The sequence below is a fragment of the Triticum urartu genome, chromosome 6A (assembly GCF_056163025.1).
Source record: "Triticum urartu cultivar PI428250 chromosome 6A, HENAU_Tu73, whole genome shotgun sequence".
Lineage (NCBI taxonomy): Eukaryota > Viridiplantae > Streptophyta > Magnoliopsida > Poales > Poaceae > Triticum > Triticum urartu.
Window position 1 is genome coordinate 150,494,975 of NC_141878.1, and position 20,858 is coordinate 150,515,832.

Sequence of the window (20,858 nt, forward strand, 5' to 3'; positions counted from 1 at the left end):
CATGGTTGATAGCCGGAGACTTTAATGAGGTACTTGATGCTTCCGAACAATTTGGAGGTAATGTAAGAGAGGAATGGAAAATGGAGGGTTTTCGGGATGCGGTGGAGTATTGCCACTTGGATGATCTAGGCTATTCCGGTCTCCCATTTACTTGGGATAACAGGCAGCAAGGGTCGAATAACATCAAAGTCAGACTTGATCGTGCTCTAGCTGATGAGAAATTTATGGAAAGATATGATAATACTAGTGTTAGGGGCTAGGGTTCTGCCCGGTCTTGGCCGTAGGCAGTAGGGGAAGGAGGGGGCTGGGCGTGGCGATGAGTGGCTGCGCCGGCGGCTGGGCGCCGTCGCGGGAGAGGAGGATGGCGGCGGCAGCGCAAGAGGCAGGGGGCGGCTAGGGTTCCGGCTCCTCTGGGAGCCGGGCAATAGAGATAATCTTCTTATTGCTTAATCTCAAACGATGTCTTACACGAGTATTTATAACTTTAGCCTAAGATAACTTGTGGGCCAAGCCCCTAATACTAATGCCCGGTGGGCCGCCGGCCATAACACTTCTCCCTGCCTGCACAAACAGCTCGTCCTCGAGCTGTAAGGTGGGGAAGTGCTTGCGGAACTCCTTGAGGTGATCAACCAGCGTCAAACACCTTCTCGACAGCTGGGGCGGTCAGGTCGGCGGCGACGGCGTCCTCCAAAATGTAGTTTGCAACCTCCAGGTAGAAGAGTCGCGGGCAGGCATGGCCGGGCGTGTAGGGCTCGTCGTAGTTGAAGCACAACCCTTGGCGGCGACGCTCGAGGAGCTCGGCTGAGGTGAGCCGACGGAACGGGCGTCCCGCGGTCGCGGCGAGGGGTGCCGCAGAAGCCTGCGTCGGACGACCCTGCGCGGAATCCGGCCCGGGTAGCGACCCAGCGGTCCGGGACGGTGAGTCCTGCTGGATGGCCACCGCGCGGTGCTCGAACGCGCGGGCGTAGTACATGGCCGACTGGAGATCCTGGGGTCCGCGAAGCTCCAGGTCGACGCGAATGTGATCCGGAAGTCCACCGACGAAGAGGTCGGCCCGCTGCTGCGCCGTTACGCCCGACGCATGGCACGCCAAGGCCTGGAAACGGTCGGCGAAGTCCTGCACCGTGGAGGTGAAGGGAAGGCGGCCGAGCTCCGCCAATCGGTTCCCGCGCATCGGAGGCCCAAAGCGAAGGAGGCAGAGCTCGCGGAAGCGCTCCCAAGGGGGCATGGCGCCCTCGTCCTGCTCGAGGGTGTAATACCAGGTCTGTGCCGCGCCGCGGAGGTGGTACGAGGCGAGCCAGGTACGCTCCAATGCGAGGGTGCGCTGCCCGCGAAAGAACTGGTCGCACTGGTTGAGCCAGTTGAGGGGGTCCTCCGTGCCGTCATAGGTGGCGAAGTCGAGCTTGGCAAACCGCGGCGGTGGCTGTGCCGGAGCGCCGTGTCGAACTGGCTCGGAGGAGCGGAGCAGCGAGGCGGGTGGCGCCTGGTCGGAGTACTCCGGGTAGGGACCAGCGGAACCAGATGGCCCCCCACACTGCGGGAACGGAGTTGGCTGTTCGGGGGCTGTGGTGTAGACCGGCGAAGGTGAAGACCCAGCCGCCCACGCTGGAAGTGGCGACGGGGAGGCCGGGAACCGGACCTGATGAATCGGGAGGCCGGTTGGCGAGGGTGCCCCCGAGCTAGGCAGGGGCGGCGTCGGTGGTTGTAGCGTCGGCGGCGGGGGGTGGACGGGGGCGTCGGTGGCCGCGGGGGAGGGTGGCTGCAAGTACCACAGAGGGGCCGCGGCCGGCATGGTCCTGCCTGGAATGGCAGCAGCGGCAGCCCGGTGCAAGCCGGCACGGAGAACGGCTGCAGCGGTCCGGCGGCCGCCGCCTGCGGCATCTGCTGTAGCGGCCAGGGGGCCGCGAACGGCGTCGGCCACTGCGGCCAAGGCGGCGTCGAAGCTGCCGGTGGGGGAAGCGCCGGGTAGCCGCCGGTGATGGCCGCCGGTACCGAGTACCACGACAGCGCCTGCTGGCCCGCGGGCGCGGCCGGATGAAGCGGTGGAGGCGGCCCGTACGGGCTCGCCAAGTAGAGGCGGATGCCCTGGACCGCGACGACCAGGTCGTTGAGCACGCCGGCCATGGCCTCCGGTGTGAACTGCGGCGGCGCTGGGGGAGGCGACGGCGGTGGTTGCTGGATGGGGATTTGCGGCTGGCCCTGGCCCGGCGTGGTGCTGGGTGCGGGGGAGATCGACGCCGAGAGGGAGGCCGTGGCGCCCAGCGACGCAGCGGCGGCGTTGGTGGAATCGGTGGCAGCGGCGGTGGGGGAGGCGTTGGGCAGCGGCGGCTGCGGTGGTGGCGGGTTTGGAGGCGATGAAGACATGGTCGAAACCCGGGTACCTGATACCAAGGTGTTAGGGGCTAGGGTTCTGCCCGGTCTTGGCCTAGGCAGTAGGGAAAAGAGGGGGCTGGGCGTGGTGATGAGTGGCCGCGCCGGCGGCTGGGCGCCGTCGCGGGAGAGGAGGATGGCGGCGGCAGCGCAAGAGGCAGGGGGCGGCTAGGGTTCCGGCTCCTCTGGGAGCCGGGCAATAGAAATAATCTTCTTATTGCTTGATCTCAAACGATGTCTTACACGAGTATTTATAACTTTAGCCTAAGATAACTTGCCTAAGATAACTTGTGGGCCAAGCCCTTAATACTAATGCCCGGTGGGCCACCGGCCATAACAACTAGAGTACTTCATGTTCAGACAACTGAATCAGACCACTGCGCTCTTTTGATTGTTATCAAGCAATCTGATTGGATTGCTGCCGCAGTGATAGATAAGCCATTCCGGTTTGAAAATGCCTGGATGAGGCATCATACTTATGATCAGACAGTGGAGGAGAGTTGGGTGGATGGTGCGACGGATATGGCATCAGTACATAGTGCCCTTGCAAATGTAAGTACTAAACTAAAAAAATGGAGTAAGGAGGAGTTCGGGTCAGTCCCAAGGCAGTTAAAGATCATGCGACAGCGACTTGAAAGACTGCGGGCGAATTCTTTGTATATGGGGCCGGTGCCGGAGGAGAAACAACTCATGCGGCGTATCTCGGAAATGTTGTCGAGAGAAGAGGCTATGGCCAGACAACGTTCAAGGGTAGACTATCTAAAGGAAGGTGATCGAAATACCGGGTTTTTTCATGCTAGAGCTCGAGAAAGATTCAGGACAAACAGAACTAAAGCATTAAAAGATTTTGATGGCACTGTGAAAACACTACAAACGGAGTTGGAGACACTAGCAGTAGATTTCTATACCACCTTATTCACTGCTCAGGCTGACACAGTCCCAGAGGTGGTGACTGAATGGGTACCCCCGAAGGTAACTGTACATATGAACGAACAACTCTGTGCTCCGGTGACAGATATGGAAATTGAACAAGCATTATTTAGTATGCATCCCAACAAATCACCGGGTCCGGATGGGCTTACTGCAGGTTTTTATATATGTCATTGGAATGTGCTGAAGGGTGGCGTTTGTAGAGCAGTTCGTGATTTTCTAGAGGGAGGGATGATGCCTAATGAGGTGAACAGTACCGTGCTGGTTTTGATACCCAAAGTCAAAACACCACAAGAACTAGGACAGTACAGGCCAATATCATTATGTAATGTGCTTTACAAGATTGCATCGAAAGTTCTGGCTTTACGTCTTCGGCCAATTTTGGATGAAATCATTGCTGAGGAACAAAGCGCTTTTGTACCTGGACGATTGATTACAGATAATGTGTTGATTGCTTATGAGTCTATACATTATTTAAAGAAGAAGAAAGATAAAGGCGGTGTTTGTGCTGTCAAGTTAGACATGGCAAAAGCATATGACAGGATTGAATGGTTATACTTGAGAGAGGTTATGCGTAAATTGGGCTTCGCAGAACAGTGGATTGGAAGAATAATGGCTTGCGTTGAAACTGTAAAATTTTCAGTTAGGGTGAATGAACATCTTTCGGAATTCTTTACACCTACCCGAGGTATTAGACAAGGTGATCCTTTGTCACCTTATCTCTTCTTGTTGTGTGCAGAAGGTCTCAGCAGCCTTCTAAAATTCAAAGGGCCGTCTAATCTTGCAAAAGGGATAAGGGTGGGTATCCATGCACCTTGGATATCACATTTACTGTTCGCAGACGACTGCATGATTTTCTCGCAGGCTACAACACAGGGTGCTCAGCGGTTACAGGAGATTTTGGAACTTTACAGAGTAGGCTCCGGCCAGCTGGTGAATAGAAGTAAGTCTGCCATTTTCTTTAGTGGCAACTGTTCGGTAGAAGGGAAATTGGCTTTCCAGGAAGGAGTGGCAATTCAAACTGAAGCTTTGGCAGAAAAGTACCTAGGCTTACCCACAGCCCTAGGTAGATCTATAGAGGAGAATTTTGAGCATATTGCAAGCAGTATAAAGAAACTGGTTAATGGTTGGGCGCCGAAACTAATGAATAGTGCGGCTAGAGAGGTCTTAATAAAGTCAATCTGCCAAGCTATTCCGACATACTTCATGAGTTGTTTCAAATTGTCAAAGAAAACATGTAAAAAAATTATGAGCATTGTGGCTACATACTGGTGGGGAGGAGATGAGAATAAGAGGAAGATGCACTGGAAGAAATGGCAGGATATAGCGCAATTTTCACCTATGATGTTCACTTATGATGTTCACTTATGATGTAGATCTGGATTAGTAGTGCAATTTTCACCTAAGATAGGTACAGTATATGCCATGTTAATCTGAATTTTGCTTGCCATGTTTCTATGGATTAGTGTGATATAGGCATGTGATGTTGATCTGATTGATATGCTTTACAAGTGATTGATGCCTAACTACTTAATTATTCTGTAGTTCCATAATGTCAGATCAAGTAGATTTGGCTTCTAACATAACTGAAGAGAACAGCAGGAGAAAGAGGAAAAAGATTATCTTATGGAGTTGCCCATGTCCTTGAGGAAGGATTGGCTATTGATGTTGAATGAGAGGAACGGTGCTTGATTGGCGCCATTTGGATATTATGTATGATTGTTGGCTGCAATGTACTCCCTCTTATATTTCTTTACAGAGGGAGTAATCATTATGAACATGTTCTCCTAATTAGTATCTTGTCTTTTTGATGGTCGTCAACTTGATGTAACTACTTGTTGCTACATCTATGGGACTCACTTTTATTGATGTCAATTGTTGTTGCTTTGTGCTGCTCTTGTACAAGTGATGCAACCATATAAGTGATGTTGTTACGTGATGATGATGTTCTTGCTCCCATGTATGCCAGTTTTGCTGTTTTGGGCTCCTGCTACTTGTACAAGTGATGCTGTTGTTTTTAGTTTATTTCTTGAGTATAATCATTCACAAATATATTCATTTGTTGTATAAAATTTAGTTTCAATCAATAGAACAAAGTACAATGTAGATCCTGTAACAAATGAGCAATTCCAATGCAATTTATGACGATCCAAACAAGCCATGGAATTGAACCACATTACTTGACATCCAAACAGCGGAATTCACATTCAATATCAATATCAATGTCCTGTGTGATTTGGCATTGGCTCCAATTCAATGCCAAGCCTCCCAATATCTACATCCAAACAGAGTGAAATTGTAGCGACCAGACCTCAAACGGTCTGATCTCTGTGCATCAGTGTCATCCCTGAATCGGTAATGCTGACACACACAGTACTCGAGGATTTATAACAGAGTAAAAATCACACACTTATTACATCGAATGTCTCAAAAGAGAACTTATTACAATAAATATGGCTTAAGGCCATCTAAAACGATAACAGCGGAAGGCTTGGAAGATAAAGTGAGTCCATCAACTCCAACGACATCACTGAGTGAAAGACCACGACCTAAGGCACATTACTCGTCGTCTGAAAAGTCTGCAACATAATACGTTGCAGCCCGAAAATGGGTCAGCACATGGAATACGGTAGTTTCCAGCATGAATAATCTTATGATCCCTTTGAGCCTGGGTGGCAGTCCATAGGAAAATCACACGGTACCCCGGGATTTCCAAAAATACAGGCAATCACTGGGTTCCCCGGGTGCCTCAATCCACCCAGATGTGTATTAAAGTAGCCACCTTAAGTTAATCATTAATTAACAACTCACATCTATCATGGACACACTCAAACCCAAACCATGTCTACCAGCATAGCATAGCATAGCAATATAAGCAACGTAGAAGTAACTCCCAGGGTTTGATAATAAAACAGGTGAATAGGTTCTACCTCATCTACTTCCCAACCCACAATTTATTCAGATCCTAACCATGCAATTGTTTGAGGGTTGATCTAATGCAATAAAAACTAGGTAGTAAAGAGGTATGATCAAAGTGTTACTTGCCTTGCTGATGATCCGTGAAACCTAGAGACTCGTAGTAGCACGCTTCGCACTCCGGGTACTCTATCGCAATCAAACAGGAATACAATAAGCAATCAAGCAAGGGACACGGGTAAAACTCAATTAAGAAGATCTAACCAGAAAGTTCAACTTAAGAACTCTGGTTTGCAAAAAGAATCAAATCAAACGAAGCAACGAAACTCAAACTGTGAAAGAAACAAGCTTCGTTTACTAATCTAGACTAAAGTCAAATTTTACAGTAGCAAAAACTTGTTTAAGTTGGTTAAACAGAAAGAGGGCTTTGAGACGAAACTCTAGGTGCTTGAATCGCCTAATTCCGATAAATGAGCGAAAAGAAAAACTAAAATGAAAATCAGATCAGAAATCGCGATCGAAAATAATCACGAAAAAATCTGAGAAAAAGAAAAACTGACGAACAGGCTAACGAACGAGCGTTCGCTATCTGCGGCTAAATGGTGAAAACCGTTCATTAAAACGAACGTCCAGACAAACGTCCGCTAAATAACTAAACCGAAAAAACCGATCTAAAAATAAAAAATCGGGATCTAGGGTTTAAAAAAAATGATCGGTTTTCTCGCGAAAACCGAGGCGGCGACGGCTACCTCCGACGGTTCGGGCGAGACGGCGTCGGCGGCGGGCGGCTCCGGCGGGGTCGGGCCGGACGGTGGTGGCGGCGGATGGCTTTATCGGCGGCGGACGGCTTTGGCGGGGTCGGGCGATGGTGGGTGGCGGCGCGGGGCGGCGACGGCGCAACGCGGCGGCGGCGGCTAGGGTTTGGGGCGCGGGTGGGCTAGCGGCGGCGGCTGGGCCTCGGGCTACGACTTTTAAAGCCCCCTGGGCGGAGGAATCCGGCTCGGGTACGGCCCGTAGGTCGGCTGACCTTTTTTTTCTAAATTATTCTGCAAAGAAAAACAAACAAAAGAAATACTAAACGGACTCCAAAAATCCCGAAATAAATTTTCCCCATCCTCTAAAAATATGGCGGACAAGGTGAACATTTATTTGGGCCTAAAATACAATTTTTAAAAACAGGTGTTTTTCCTAATTCAAATAAAATAGCAATAAAATTCCAAAAAAATCTTATTTGATTTTAATATTAAATCCCCATTATTTCTTTATTTTGAGGAAGTCATTTTATCCCCTCTCTTTTATTTTTGTAAAAGAAATATTTGAAGATAAAATAATAAAATCAAACGATCCTCTTTTCAAAATTCAAGAAAAACTCAAATATTGAAAATAATGAAATCCCCAACTCTCTCCGTAGGTCCTTGAGTTGCATAGAATTTCTAGGATCAAGCCAAAATGCAATAAAATATGATATGCAATGATGATCTAATGTATAACATTCCAAATGGAAAATTTGGGATGTTACAAACCTACCCCCCCTTAAGATGAATCTCGCACTCGAGATTCGGGTTGGCTAGAAAATAGGTGAGGGTGATCTTTCCGTAAGTCTTCCTCGCGTTCCCAGGTGGCTTCATCTTCAGTATGGTGACTCCACTGAACCTTGCAAAACTTGATAACTTTGTTGCGTGTGACTCGGCTGTCAAACTCGAGAATCTTGACTGGCTTCTCCTTGTAAGTCAAATCGCTATCCAACTGTATCGCTTCCAGTGGCACTGTATCTCTCAGAGGGATATCAGCCATCTCTCGTGGCACTTCTTCAATGGGGAAACGTGGAACACGTCGTGAACTCCTGACAATCCTTTGGGCAATTCCAACTTGTAAGTAACTTCTCCCATACGTTCCAAAACTTTGTATGGTCCCACAAAACGTGGTGCTAACTTTCCCTTAACTCCAAAGCGTTTAACTCCTCGGAGTGGTGATACACGAAGATACACTATGTCTCCAACTTTGTAAGATGTCTCCTTGCGTTTAGAATCCGCATAGCTCTTCTGCCTGGACTGGGCTACCTTGAGTCTATCGCGAATCAGTTTAACCTTCTCTTCAGACTCTTTAATCAAATCTGGTCCAAACAACTGTCGGTCTCCAACTTCATCCCACAACAATGGTGTCTGGCACCTCCTTCCGTACAATGCTTCGAAAGGGGCCATCTTTAAACTGGATTGGTAACTGTTGTTGTAAGAGAACTCTGCGTAAGGCAAATTATCGTCCCAACTAGATCCATAATCTAGTGCACAAGCTCTCAACATGTCCTCCAGAATCTGATTGACTCTCTCAGTCTGTCCATCCATCTGCGGGTGAAAAGCTGTACTGAACTCTATCCTGGTTCCCAAAGTTTCATGCAACTGATTCCAAAACTTTGAGGTAAACTAGGTTCCTTTATCTGATACATTTGTCCTCGGAACTCCATGCAAACATATGATCCTGGTCATGTATATCTTTGCCAACTTAGCACTGGTGTAAGTGGTCTTTACTGGAAAAAAATGAGCTACCTTCGTCAAACGATCGACTACAACCCATATCGAGTCATAGCCTGAACGAGTCCTGGGTAATCCCGTGATAAAATCCATGCCTAGCTTATCCCACTTCCATTCGGGTATCGGCAATGGTTGTAGCAATCCTGCTGGCTTCTGATGCTCCGCCTTCACTCTCTGACATACATCACAAACTGCTACATACTCTGAAATATCCTTCTTCATTCCGGTCCACCAGAAACTATCCTTCAAATCCAGATACATCTTGGTATTTCCTGGGTGAATCGAATATAGCGAATCATGGGCCTCCTGTAAAATCAGCTTCCTGATCTCCTGATCATTGGGCACATATATGCGGTCCTCAAACCATAAGGTATCGTGCTCATCCTCACGAAATCCCTTGGCTTTTCCTTTGCTCACCCTTTCCTTTATCTCGACAATCTCCTTGTCCATCCTCTGAGCTTATCTAATCTTATCCATCAAAGTAGATTGAATCTCCAAAGCTACTACATAACCTCTCGGAACTATTTCCAAACATAGCTCACGAAGGTCTTCTGCCAACTCCTTAGGTAACTCTCCAGTCATGAGTGTGTTGACATGACTCTTGTGGCTCAACGCATCGGTTACTATGTTAGCCTTTCCGGGATGATAATGCAACTTCATATCATAATCCTTAATGAGTTCCAACCATCTCCTCTGTCTGAAATTCAACTCCTTCTGTGTGAAGATATACTTCAAACTCTTGTGATCCGTGTATACTTCACAATGGTTTCCAATGAGAAAATGTCTCCAAGTTTTCAATGCATGTACTACGGATGCTAACTCCAAATCATGCGTGGCATAATTTAACTCATGGGGTTTAAGCTGTCGTGAGGCATATGAAACAACTCTTCCTTCCTGCATAAGCACTGCTCCAAGTCCTCGACGAGAAGCATCGCAATACACTTCATAATCCTTGCGTTGATCTGGCAAGATCAACACTGGTGATGTAACCAAGCGTTTCCTCAACTCCTGAAAACTAGCCTCACATTCCTAAGTCCATTTGAACTTAGTGTCCTTCTTCAACAACTCAGTCATAGGCTTTGCAACCTTTGAGAAATTCTCAATGAACCTTCGGTAGTATCCTACGAGTCCAAGAAAACTCCGAATTTCTCCAACTAACGTGGGTGCCTAGCTCCCAATTTGTCACAGTGACAACTTTGGTGGGGTCTACCGCTGTTCCTTCTCCGGATATAACATGTCCAAGGAATCCAACTTCCTTCAACCAAAACTCGCACTTGCTGAACTTGGCGTATAGCTGATGTTCTCTGAGCTTCCCAAGTACCAAACGCAAATGCTCTTTATGCTCCTCTTCATTCTTCGAGTAGACCAGAATATCATCTATGAACACTACAACGAACTTATCCAAAAACTCCATAAACACCTTGTTCATCATGTTCATAAAATAGGCAGGTGCGTTAGTCAGGCCAAATGACATAACGGTATACTCATATAGCCCGTACCTTGTGGTAAAAGATGTCTTAGGTATATCCTTCTCTCGAATCTTCAGTTGGTGGTACCCTGATCGCAGATCGATCTTAGAAAACACCTTAGCTCCTTGCAGCTGATCAAACAAATCATTGATCATAGGCAGTGGGTACTTATTCTTGATCGTCACCTCATTCAATCCTCAATAATCAACAACCATCCTTAACGATCCATCCTTCTTCTCCACTAGAAGTACTGGAGATCCCCAAGGTGACAAGCTTGGGCGAATATATCCCTTATCCAGTAACTCCTTAATATGCTTCTTAATTTCCTCTAAATCCCGTGCGGGCATCCTGTACGGTCTCTTAGATATTGGCCCTGTGCCTGGAAAAAGCTCAATCAAGAACTCGATGTCTCTATCCGGTGGCGTGCCTGGCAACTCTTCGGGAAATACACCCGGGAAATCCTTCACCACTGGTACTTCCTCCTGTACAACTCCTGATAAGGAATTTACTTGAGTCCTAATTGGCACATGCCGGGATACATACTTGATCCTTCTTCCTTCTGGGGTGGTGAGCAAAATTGACTTACTGGCGCAATCGATATTTCCTCCATACATCGATAGCCAATCCATACCCAGAATCACATCCAAACCTTGCGACTCCAAAATTATCAAGTCAGAAGGGAAAACATGACTACCTATGGTTAATGGCAACTGAAAACATCCACTGCTTGCCATATACTCGGCTCCGGGTGAGGTTACTAGCATGCGTGTCTTAAGAACTCTAGTGGGCAACTTATACTTATCCACAATTCCCCTTGATATGTATGAATGCGATGCACCAGTATCGAAAAGAACGACTGCAGTAAATGACTTAACCAAAAACTTACCTATTACTGCATCCGGCTAGGCTTCAATCTCCTCCACGTTAACGTGGTTCACTTGTCCCCTATTGAAAGGGTTGGGCTTCTTCCCAGATCTTCCATTGTCGTTTCCATTCTTCGCTTTAGGACATTCATTAGCGTAATGTCCGGTCTTAGGGCACTTGTAGCAAGTAACGTGGCTTAGATCTTTCTTGGCGGGCGTTGCTGGGTTGGAACGGTTCTGTCCATTGCTTCCTCCATTACCATACACGTTCTTGGAGCCACTATGGTTGTGCGAACTCCCTCCAGGGTGATTGTGACCTCCATGGTTATGCTGAACGGGTCCTCCCGAGTTCGGGGTAAAGCGGGGTCTCTGCTGAGCTCCAGAACTATACTTCCCCTTTCCATACTTCCTCTTGCGGTTATCAATCTGTTGCTGCTTCCCTTCAATCATGAGAGCTCTATCTACCAACTCCTTGTAGCGACCCGACCTCAAACGGTCAAGTCTCTGTGCATCAGTGTCATCCCTGGATCGGTAATGCTGACACACACATTACTTGAGGATTTATAACAGAGTAGCAATCACACACTTATTACATCGAATGTCTCAAAAGAGAACTTATTACAATAAATATGGCTTAAGGCCATCTAATACGATAACAGCGGAAGGCTTGGAAGATAAAGTGAGTCCATCAACTCCAACTTCATAGCTAAGCTGCACGGCAACGACCTAACGAACCTTACTCCTCGTCTGAAAAGTCTGCAACATAATATGTTGCAGCCTGAAAATGGGCCAACACATGGAATATGCTGGCAAAGTAACACAGTAGAGCAAGAACAGAATAATGCTATCACTACATGCATATTTGGCTGGTGGAAAGCTCTATGGTTACAGTTTTGCGAAAAGCCAATTTTTCCCTACAACAAAGGAATAGATTTTATTTAACTATCATGGTAGTTAAAACATCATTGAGAAGGTTCCTCCAAATCAATCCCAATTAAAGTAATTAACAACCCACCAATATTAATTTAGATTGATGAGATACTTATGATACTCCAAGTACTAGATACTCAAGATGTCCATAACCGGGGACACGGCTAACCATGGTTAGTTTATACACTCTGGAGAGGTTTGCGCACTTTTCCCCACAAGACCCGATCTCCTCCGTTGGATTTCCCGCACTACATGGTGTTTGAGAAACGGATGACCGAGACACAGTCTTTCAGAAGCATTAACCCCTTACTCTAGGCAGACCATACCAAGCCTAGATCCCTCTACCTGCTGATCCACCTCTTCGGGAGCTTCACGCAACTTACTCAACTATGCTAGAGCCCATAATAGCTTGTGGCTGCACACGGAAGTTTCTAGCATGAAATATCTCAATTCCCTTTGAGCCTGGGTGGCGGACCATAGGATTATCACATGGGTACTCCGACATATCCTAGGACAACACTAGATTCTCCATGTGCCCAACAAACAATCGACCCAGATGTGTATTCAAGTTGCCACCTTAAGTTGAACCATTAATTAACAATCTCACAACTGTCATGGATTCCACTCACCCAAACCACGTCTACGAGCACAGCATAGCAATATAAGCAACACGTAGAAGTAACTCCCAAGGGTTTGATAATAAAAGGGCAATAGGTTCTACCTCATCAACTACTTCCCAACCCACATGTTAAATCACAACCTAACCATGCAATGTTTGAGGATTGGAACTAATGCATAAAAACTGGGTGATAAAGGGGTATGATCAAAGTGTTACTTGCCTTGCTGTTGATCCGCAAAACCTAGGGATTCATAGTAGCACGCTTCGCACTCCGGATGTTCTATCGCAAACAAACAATAGCATACATAAGCAATCAAGCAAAGAAACACGGGTAAACTCAAATAAGAAGATCTAACCAGAAAGTTCAACTTAAGAACTCTGGTTTGCAAAAAGAATTAAATCAAACGGAGCAACGAAACTCAAACTGCGAAAGAAACAAGATCCCATTACTAATTTGGACTAAGGTCAAATTTTACAGTAGCAAAAGCTTGTGCAAGTTGGTTAAATGGAAAGAGGGTTCCGAGACGAAGATCTAGGCGCTTGAATCGCCTGATTCCGACAAACGAGGGAAAAGATAAACTAAAACGAAAATCGGATCAGAAATCGCGATTAAAAATAATCGCGGAAAATCCGAGAAAAAAGAAAACTGACGAACATGCTAACGAACGAGTGTTCGTTGTCTGTTACTAACGAGTGAACTCCGTTCGTTAAAACGAATGTACGGACGAACGTCCGCAAAGTAACTAAACCGTGAAAAACCGGTGAACCGATCTATTAAAAAAACTAAGGTTTCTAAAAAAACCGAACCGTTTTTTTAAAAAACCGAACGGTTCTACCTCGGGCGAGGTCCGGCGCGGCGGGCGGCTCCGGCGAGCGGCGGGGCAACGCGGGGCGGCGGCGGGCGGCGCGGCAGCAGGCGACGGCGGCTTGCGGCGGCGGGCGGCTCGGGGCTCCAAGGGGGCGGGGGTGGCGGCTTATAAGGAAGGGGCGGGGCGGCGCGGCTTGGAGGAGGGGGCGAGGCGCGGGAGGGGAGTCCCGACCGGACTCCGGTCGGGCGGCGGCGCGGTGCGCGCGGGCTCCTGCTTGGAGACGGCGGCGCGGGGAGCGGGCCGGCGGCTGGGCTTCGGCCCAGTTGGCCACTGCGCGTTTTTTTAATAATTCCACCGAAACTAAAAAATCCTAGAAAATAAAATAAAAATATAAAAATGTCAAAACAAATTTTAACCCTCTAAATAAATTACTTAGAACAGGATGAACATTTTCTTGGACCTAAAATGCAACTTTGAAAAATGTGCAATTTTTCTAATTCAAATAAAATAGTAATAAAGTCTGAATAAAATCAAATATTTGATTTTAATATTTTCCCTCCAATATTTCATTTATTTTGGAGAAGTCATATTATCTCCTCTCATATATTTTAATATGAAATATTTTCGGAGAGAGAAATAATTAAAACCAAAAATCCTCGTTTCGATATTTGGTAAAACCCAAATAGGAAAACAGGGAAATCCCCAAATCTCTCCGAGGGTCCTTGAGTTGCTTAGGATTTCGAGGATTGCAAAACGAAATGCAATAAAATATGATATGCATGAATGATCTATGTATAACATTCCAAATTGAAAATTTGGGATGTTACAAACCTACCCCCCTTAAGATGAATCTCGCCCTCGAGATTCGGGCTGGCTAGAGAATAGGTGTGGGTGGTCTTTGCATAGATCATTCTCTCGTTCCCAGGTGGCTTCATCCTCGGTATGGTGGCTCCACTGAACTTTGCAAAACTTGGTAACCTTGCTGCGGGTGACTCGGCTGGCAAATTCGAGAATCCTGACTGGCTTCTCCTCATAGGTCAAATCACTGTCCAACTGAATCGCCTCCAAGGGTTCGGTATCTCTTAACGGTATATCGGCCATCTCAGCATGGCACTTCTTCAGCTGTGAAACATGAAATACATCATGAACCCCTGACAGTCCTTCAGGTAACTCCAACTTGTAGGCATCAACTTCTCCCATATATTCCAAAATTCGATACGGTCCTACAAATCTCGGGGCTAACTTTCCCTTAACTCCAAAATGTTTCACTCCTCAAAGGGGTGACACTCGCAGATATGCTCTGTCTCCAATTTCATAGGTTATTTCCTTGCGGTTCGAATCTGCATAACTCTTCTGCCTAGACTGAGCTATCTTCAGTCTGTCTCTGATCAACTTAACTTTCTCTTCAGACTCTTTGATCAGATCTGGTCCAAACAACTGTCGGTCTCTGACTTCATCCCACATCAACGGTGTTCTGCACCTTCGTCCGTACATGGCTTCAAAAGGTGCCATTTTCAAACTAGCTTGATAGCTGTTGTTGTATGAGAACTCCGCTTAGGGCAAATTGTCATCCCAAGTAGACCCATAGTCTAGCGCACATGCTCTCAACATATCCTCGAGAATCTGGTTGACTCTCTCGGTCTGTCCATCCGTCTGCGGGTGGAATGCTGTACTGAACTCCAACCTTGTCCCCAAAGTTTGGTGTAGCTGATGCCAAAACTTTGAAGTAAACTGTGTCCCTCTATCTGATACGATGGTCCTTGGAACTCCATGCAGACATACGATCCTGGTCATATATATCTTGGCCAACTTTGCACTTGTATAGGTGGTTTTCAATGGGATAAAGTGAGCTACTTTGGTCAAGTGATCCACTACTACCCATATAGAATCATATCCTGATTTGGTCCTGGGTAATCCGGTGATAAAATCCATGCCAAGTTTATCCCACTTCCACTCGGGTATCGGCATAGGCTGTAACAATCCTGCTGGCTTCTGATGCTCAGCCTTCACTCTCTGACATACATCACATACGGCTACATACTCATCAATATCCTTCTTCATACCAATCCACCATAAACGTTCCTTCAAATCCAAATACATCTTGGTGTTTCCGGGGTGTATCGAGTATGGTGAGTCATGAGCCTCCTGAAGTATTAACTTCCTGATCTCTGTGTTATTGGGCACATAAACACGGTCCACGAACCATAAGGTGTTGTGCTCATCCTCACGAAAACCTTTGGCCTTTCCTTCGCTCATTCTCTCTTTTATCTCGGCAACCTCTTTGTCATCCTTCTGAGCTTCTTGAATCTTTCCTAACAATGTAGATTGTACATCCATTGTTGCAACAAAACCTCTAGGAACAATCTCCAATCGAAGTTCCCTGAGATCCTCTGCTAAATCCTTTGGCAATCCCATGCTCACTAGGGTATTAGCATAACTCTTCCAGCTCAAGGCATCTGCTACGACATTGGCCTTGCCTGGATGATAGTGAAGCTTCATGTCATAATACTTTATAAGCTCCAACCATCTCCTTTGCCTAAGGTTCAGCTCCTTCTGTGTGAAAATGTACTTCAAACTCTTATGATCCGTGTACACATCACAACGATTTCCAATAAGGTAATGCCTCCAGGTCTTCAATGCATGCACTACAACAGCCAACTCCAAATCATGCGTGGCATAATTCACTTCGTGCGGTTTTAGTTGTCGCGAGGCATACGAAACAACTCTTCCGTACTGCATAAGCACACTTCCAAGTCCTAAGCGAGAGACATCACAATACACTTGAAACTCCTTGCGTATATCCGGCAGAATCAGCACTGGGGCTATAGTCAAACGTTTCTTTAACTCCTGAAAACTTGCTTCACATTCTTCTGTCCATTTAAATATGGTATCCTTCTTCAATAACTCCGTCATTGGCTTCGCAATTTTGGAAAAATTCTCAATGAATCTCCGATAGTATCCCGCGAGTCCAAGAAAACTGCGGATCTCGCTAACTGAAGTGGGTGCCAACCATTCAGTGACTGACTGAACCTTGGTCGGATCTACTGCTACACCTTCTCCTAATATAACATGTCCAAGGAATCCAACTTCCTTCAGCCAAAACTCGCATTTGCCAAACTTGGCATACAACTAATGTTCCCTGAGTTTCTCGAGAACTAAGCGCAAATGCTCTTCGTGCTCCTCCTCGTTCTTCGAGTATACCATTATATCATCAATGAACACCACAACGAACTTACCCAAATATTCCATGAACACTTTGTTCATCATGCTCATGAAGTAGGCAGGGGCGTTAGTCAATGCAAACGACATGACTGTATATTCATACAAACTCTACCGTGTGGTGAATGTTGTCTTTGGTATGTCCTTCTCTCGTATCTTCAGCTGGTGATATCCAGATCGCAGATCGATCTTTGAAAACACCTTAACTTCTTGCAGCTGGTCGAACAAATCATTGATCATCGGCAATGGGTATTTGTTCTTGGTCGTCACTTCATTTAACGCACGATAATCAACAACCATCCTTAGGGACTTATCCTTCTTCTCGACCAAAAGCACTGGGGCTCCCCATGGTGATGAGCTCCGTCGAATGTAACCTTTCTCCAATAACTCCTTGATCTGTTTCTTAATGTCCTCAAGATCATTTGTGGGCATCCGGTATGGTCTCTTCGATATAGGCCCGGTGCCTGGCAATAACTCTATCAAAAACTCGATGTCTCGATTGGGTGGCATGCCTGGTAACTCTTCTGGAAAAACATCCGGGTAATCCTTGACTACAGGCACTTCCTCCTGAACAACTCCCGTGAGGGTATTCACTTGACTACTTCTTGGCGCATGCCTAGATACATACTTGATCCTTTTTCCCTACGGGGTGGTGAGACAAATTGACTTACTAACACAGTCAATGCTTCCTCCATACTTTGACATCCAGTCCATTCCTAATATCACATCCAATCCTTGTGACTCCAAGATTATTAGGTCAGACGAGAAAACATGGCTACCAATGGTTAAGGGTATCTAGTCGCACCATCGACTAGCCATATACTCTGCTCCAGGTGAACTTACTAACAGATGGGTCCTAAGGGTTTGGGTTGGTAGTTTAAACTTATCCACGAATTCCCTTGATATGTATGAATGCGATGCACCAGTATCAAAAAGAACAAGGGCGGTAAAAGACTTAACCAAAAACTTACCAATAACCGCGTCTGGCTGCTCTTCAACCTCCTCCACGTTGACGTGGTTCACTTGTCCTTTGTTGAATGGATTGGGCTTCTTTCCAGTGCTCCCATTGCCGTTTCCATTCTTTGCTTCAGGGCACTCCGTGGCATAGTGTCCAGTCTTCCCGCACTTGAAACAAGTAATGTGGCTTAGGTCTCTCTTCGCGGGTGTGGCTGGATTGGAGCGGTTCTGATTGCTGCTTGCCCCATTCCCATTCCCATTCCTTGGGCCAGTATGGTTATGGTTACTTCCTCCATTATGGGTGTGGCCTCCATGGTTATGAACAAGTCCTCCCGAGTTCGGGGTTAGGTGAGGCTTCTGCTGAGCTCCTGAATTATACCTTCCTTGTCCATACTTCCTCTTACGACTCTCAATCTGCTGCTGCTTCCCTTCAATCATAAGAGCCTTATATACCAACTCCTGGTAGTTGTTGAATGTTGCCACCATCAACTGCATGCTCATCTCATCATTTAGCCCTTCCATAAACTTCTCCTGGTTTGCTGCGTCTGTGGCCACATTATCAGGGGCATAACGAGATAACTTGCTAAACTCATCCGCGTACTGAGCCACAGTACGGTTCCCCTGGCGTAAGTTGCGAAACTCACGCTTCTTCATACTCATAGCTCCAGTTGAGACATGGGCTGTGTGGAAAGCCTGTTGAAACTGATCCCATGTCACCGTGGCTATAGGGTAGGCGACAGTGTAATTCTCCCACCACGAGGCTGCTGGTCCATCCAACTGATGTGCGGCAAAACGCACCTTCTTAGTATTGGTACATTCTGCAGTGGTGTCACATCCCAAGTTCTGGTAATGCCTAGTGCTAACATATGGTGTTGCATCATGTCTACTTTACTTAGAAAATTTGAAATGGGGATGACAAGCCCTAGCACTAAATGAAATGCAATTAGGATCAAAATAAAAATATTTTCAATGAACCCAGAATGCCCTTTAGAAAAGTTCATTATTTTTGATAAAGGTGAAAACCTCTGCCAAAGATGATGCACATACTTTTAGGCCATTCTGGATTTTTGAATAACCCATATTGTATTTGAATTGGGGCCTTTACATACTATTAATATTTTTAAATGCTCCAATAATTCTAAAAATAGTTAAGGGCATCTGTAATAATTCATTTAATGCCCACAATTATTTTCAGGATTTATCAAAATGGTTTGGGTTATAAACTAAATCAAAACAAAATAACATAAATAGAAAACAGAAACAGAATTAGAAAGAGAGGAACCTACCTAGCAAAGCCCACCTGGCCTGTTACTGTAGTGGCCCAGCTCCTCCAGCCGGCCCTGCCCAGCTGGCCAGTTCCAGTCGTCTTCAACCTCTGCCAGTAGGCAGAGGCGAAGGCGGGCACGGCGCGCACTGAGGCCGCCACCTCCTCCCTGCCTGCCTCGCGCCCCTGAGGCTCTCTTCCAGCGCCACGGAGACGGCCACGCACCCCCAGGCCCTCTCACTCCTCCCCCCGTGCTCCTCCCCTCCCCTGTCTCTCTCCCTCGCACCACCGAACGCGGCCGCCGCCGCCGACGAGAACCACCACGGCCACAGCTACCCCTCGCCCCTCTGTTGTGCCCACGAGTTCCGCGACATCGTCCTCGACCCCTTCACCGAACCACGCCCCGCCGGAAGCCCTGCAGCGTTGCCTTCGAGGTCTTCTTCAACCTTTGTCCACCGGAGATGCCTCTCGCCGCCCCGCTCGCTCCGGTGCTTCCTTGAGCACGCTGAGGCCACCTCTACATCCACCGTGAGCCCCTGCCCCTAACCCCCCTCCTCTACGCCTCGGTTGCGCCCCCTAGCCGCCATCTCCACCGAGCCCGAGCACTCTGCTCCGCCGGCGACGCCGTCGTCGTGGCCACAGCCACGCGGGCTCGAAACCGAGCGCGTCACCGTGTTTGCCACACTCCCAGGAGGCCGTAGCCCCTCTCCACGCCCCTGTTGTGCATCCCAGCGCCGAACCCGAGCACGCCCGAGCTCCGGCCGCCGCCGCCGAGCTCCCCGCCGTCGCCTCCGGCCACCCCAGGCCCGGCTGGCGCCACCATCCGACGCGCGCTGGTCTGGGCTCTCGAACGAGCCCAACCACGCTGCGAACGGGGCCCCAGAGCCCATTCCCGCGGCCTCCGCCGCGTCTGGTCATCGTCGGCGGCTAAACGCCGGTGGTTTAGCCCCGGTTGACCAGGGGTTTGACCTCCACTGACGTGTGGGCCCAGGCGCCTGTCTAATTAGTGTTAGGTTTAGTTAGTGTTAATTAACTTAGCTAATTAGATGAGCCACTGACATGTGGGCCCGCCCTGCTAATTACCCTAGAATTAGGACTAACAAAAATTAGTTAGTCTAATGACACTGACCGGTGGGTCCCATGTGTCAGGTTTGACTCTAACCGGCCCTGTTGACCTGCTGACGTCATAATGACGTAGTGCTGACGCAGTAAAGGAATTTCTGGATTTAAAATAATATAGGAAATTCCAGAAAACAATTTAAACTTCTAAAAATCATAGAAATTCAACCGTAACTCCAAATGAAATAAATTATATATGAAAAATTATCAGAAAAATTCAAGGAATTTGTTTATGGCATTTTCATGCATGTTAGAACAACTTATGGCTGCTGATTAGGCCAATTCATATAAATGGAATTTAAACTCTCACATATGGAGTTTGAATTTGAACCTAGGGTTCAAACCAACCCCATTTAACATGTTGCTAGTTGCATTAGCTCAAACCATAGCATATTGACATGTCATGAGCATGCATCATATTGTGCATTGCATTGATTGTGTTTCTTTCTCCTGTTGCCGATATTTGTCCCCTCTCGATAGACGTGGTTTCGACGATGGGTTCGATGACACCGATGAAGAGCTATAATATCTTCAGAAGTGCCAGGCAAGCACAACCCCCTTGTTCATTCCGATACAAGCCCACTCTCTCGCTCCTGCTCTCTTTTACTGCATTAGGACAACAACGATTCATCTGTTACTTGTTGCGGTAGTTGAACCCCTTATCCTCTGCATGACCTGTCATTGCCACAGTAAATAGATGAAACCCACTAGCATGAGTAGGAGTTGTTTGAGCCCTGATGTGCCTACTCATTCATGCTTGTTTGTCATGCCTGCTACTGCTTAGAGTTGAGTCAGGTCTGATTCACCGGGGATGAATCGGAGGTGTGTAAACATGTCCTACTGTTGAGAGCTAAGTGTGTGTTGG

At 47.2% G+C, this 20,858-nt stretch overlaps 2 protein-coding genes across 2 annotated transcripts; one reads left to right on the forward strand and one right to left on the reverse strand.

The window, feature by feature from the left end:
• Positions 1–625: 625 nt before the first annotated feature.
• Positions 626–1,341, reverse strand: LOC147964538 (uncharacterized). The gene has a single exon (XM_087526858.1). The coding sequence runs from the start codon at positions 1,226–1,228 to the stop codon at positions 626–628; it is 603 nt and encodes a 200-aa protein (XP_087382984.1). The 5' UTR covers positions 1,229–1,341.
• Positions 1,342–2,682: 1,341 nt separating this feature from the next.
• On the forward strand, positions 2,683–19,420 carry LOC147964539 (uncharacterized). The gene is made up of 3 exons (XM_087530018.1): positions 2,683–3,342; positions 3,490–4,340; positions 19,078–19,420. Exons 1-3 carry the CDS (start codon positions 2,683–2,685, stop codon positions 19,418–19,420), a joined length of 1,854 nt encoding a protein of 617 aa, XP_087386144.1.
• The last annotated feature ends 1,438 nt before the right edge of the window (positions 19,421–20,858 follow it).

Bases quoted from the DNA above. Each gene is read 5' to 3' on its own strand.
- LOC147964539 (XM_087530018.1), top strand. From the start codon at position 2,683: ATGCCCGGTGGGCCACCGGCCATAACAACTAGAGTACTTCATGTTCAG. The intron at 3,343-3,489 runs GTAACTGTACAT...AATGTGCTGAAG, and splicing joins CTGAATGGGTACCCCCGAAG to GGTGGCGTTTGTAGAGCAGT. The intron at 4,341-19,077 runs GTACCTAGGCTT...GCTCTCTTCCAG, and splicing joins ACTGAAGCTTTGGCAGAAAA to CGCCACGGAGACGGCCACGC.
- LOC147964538 (XM_087526858.1), bottom strand. From the start codon at position 1,228: ATGCCCCCTTGGGAGCGCTTCCGCGAGCTCTGCCTCCTTCGCTTTGGG.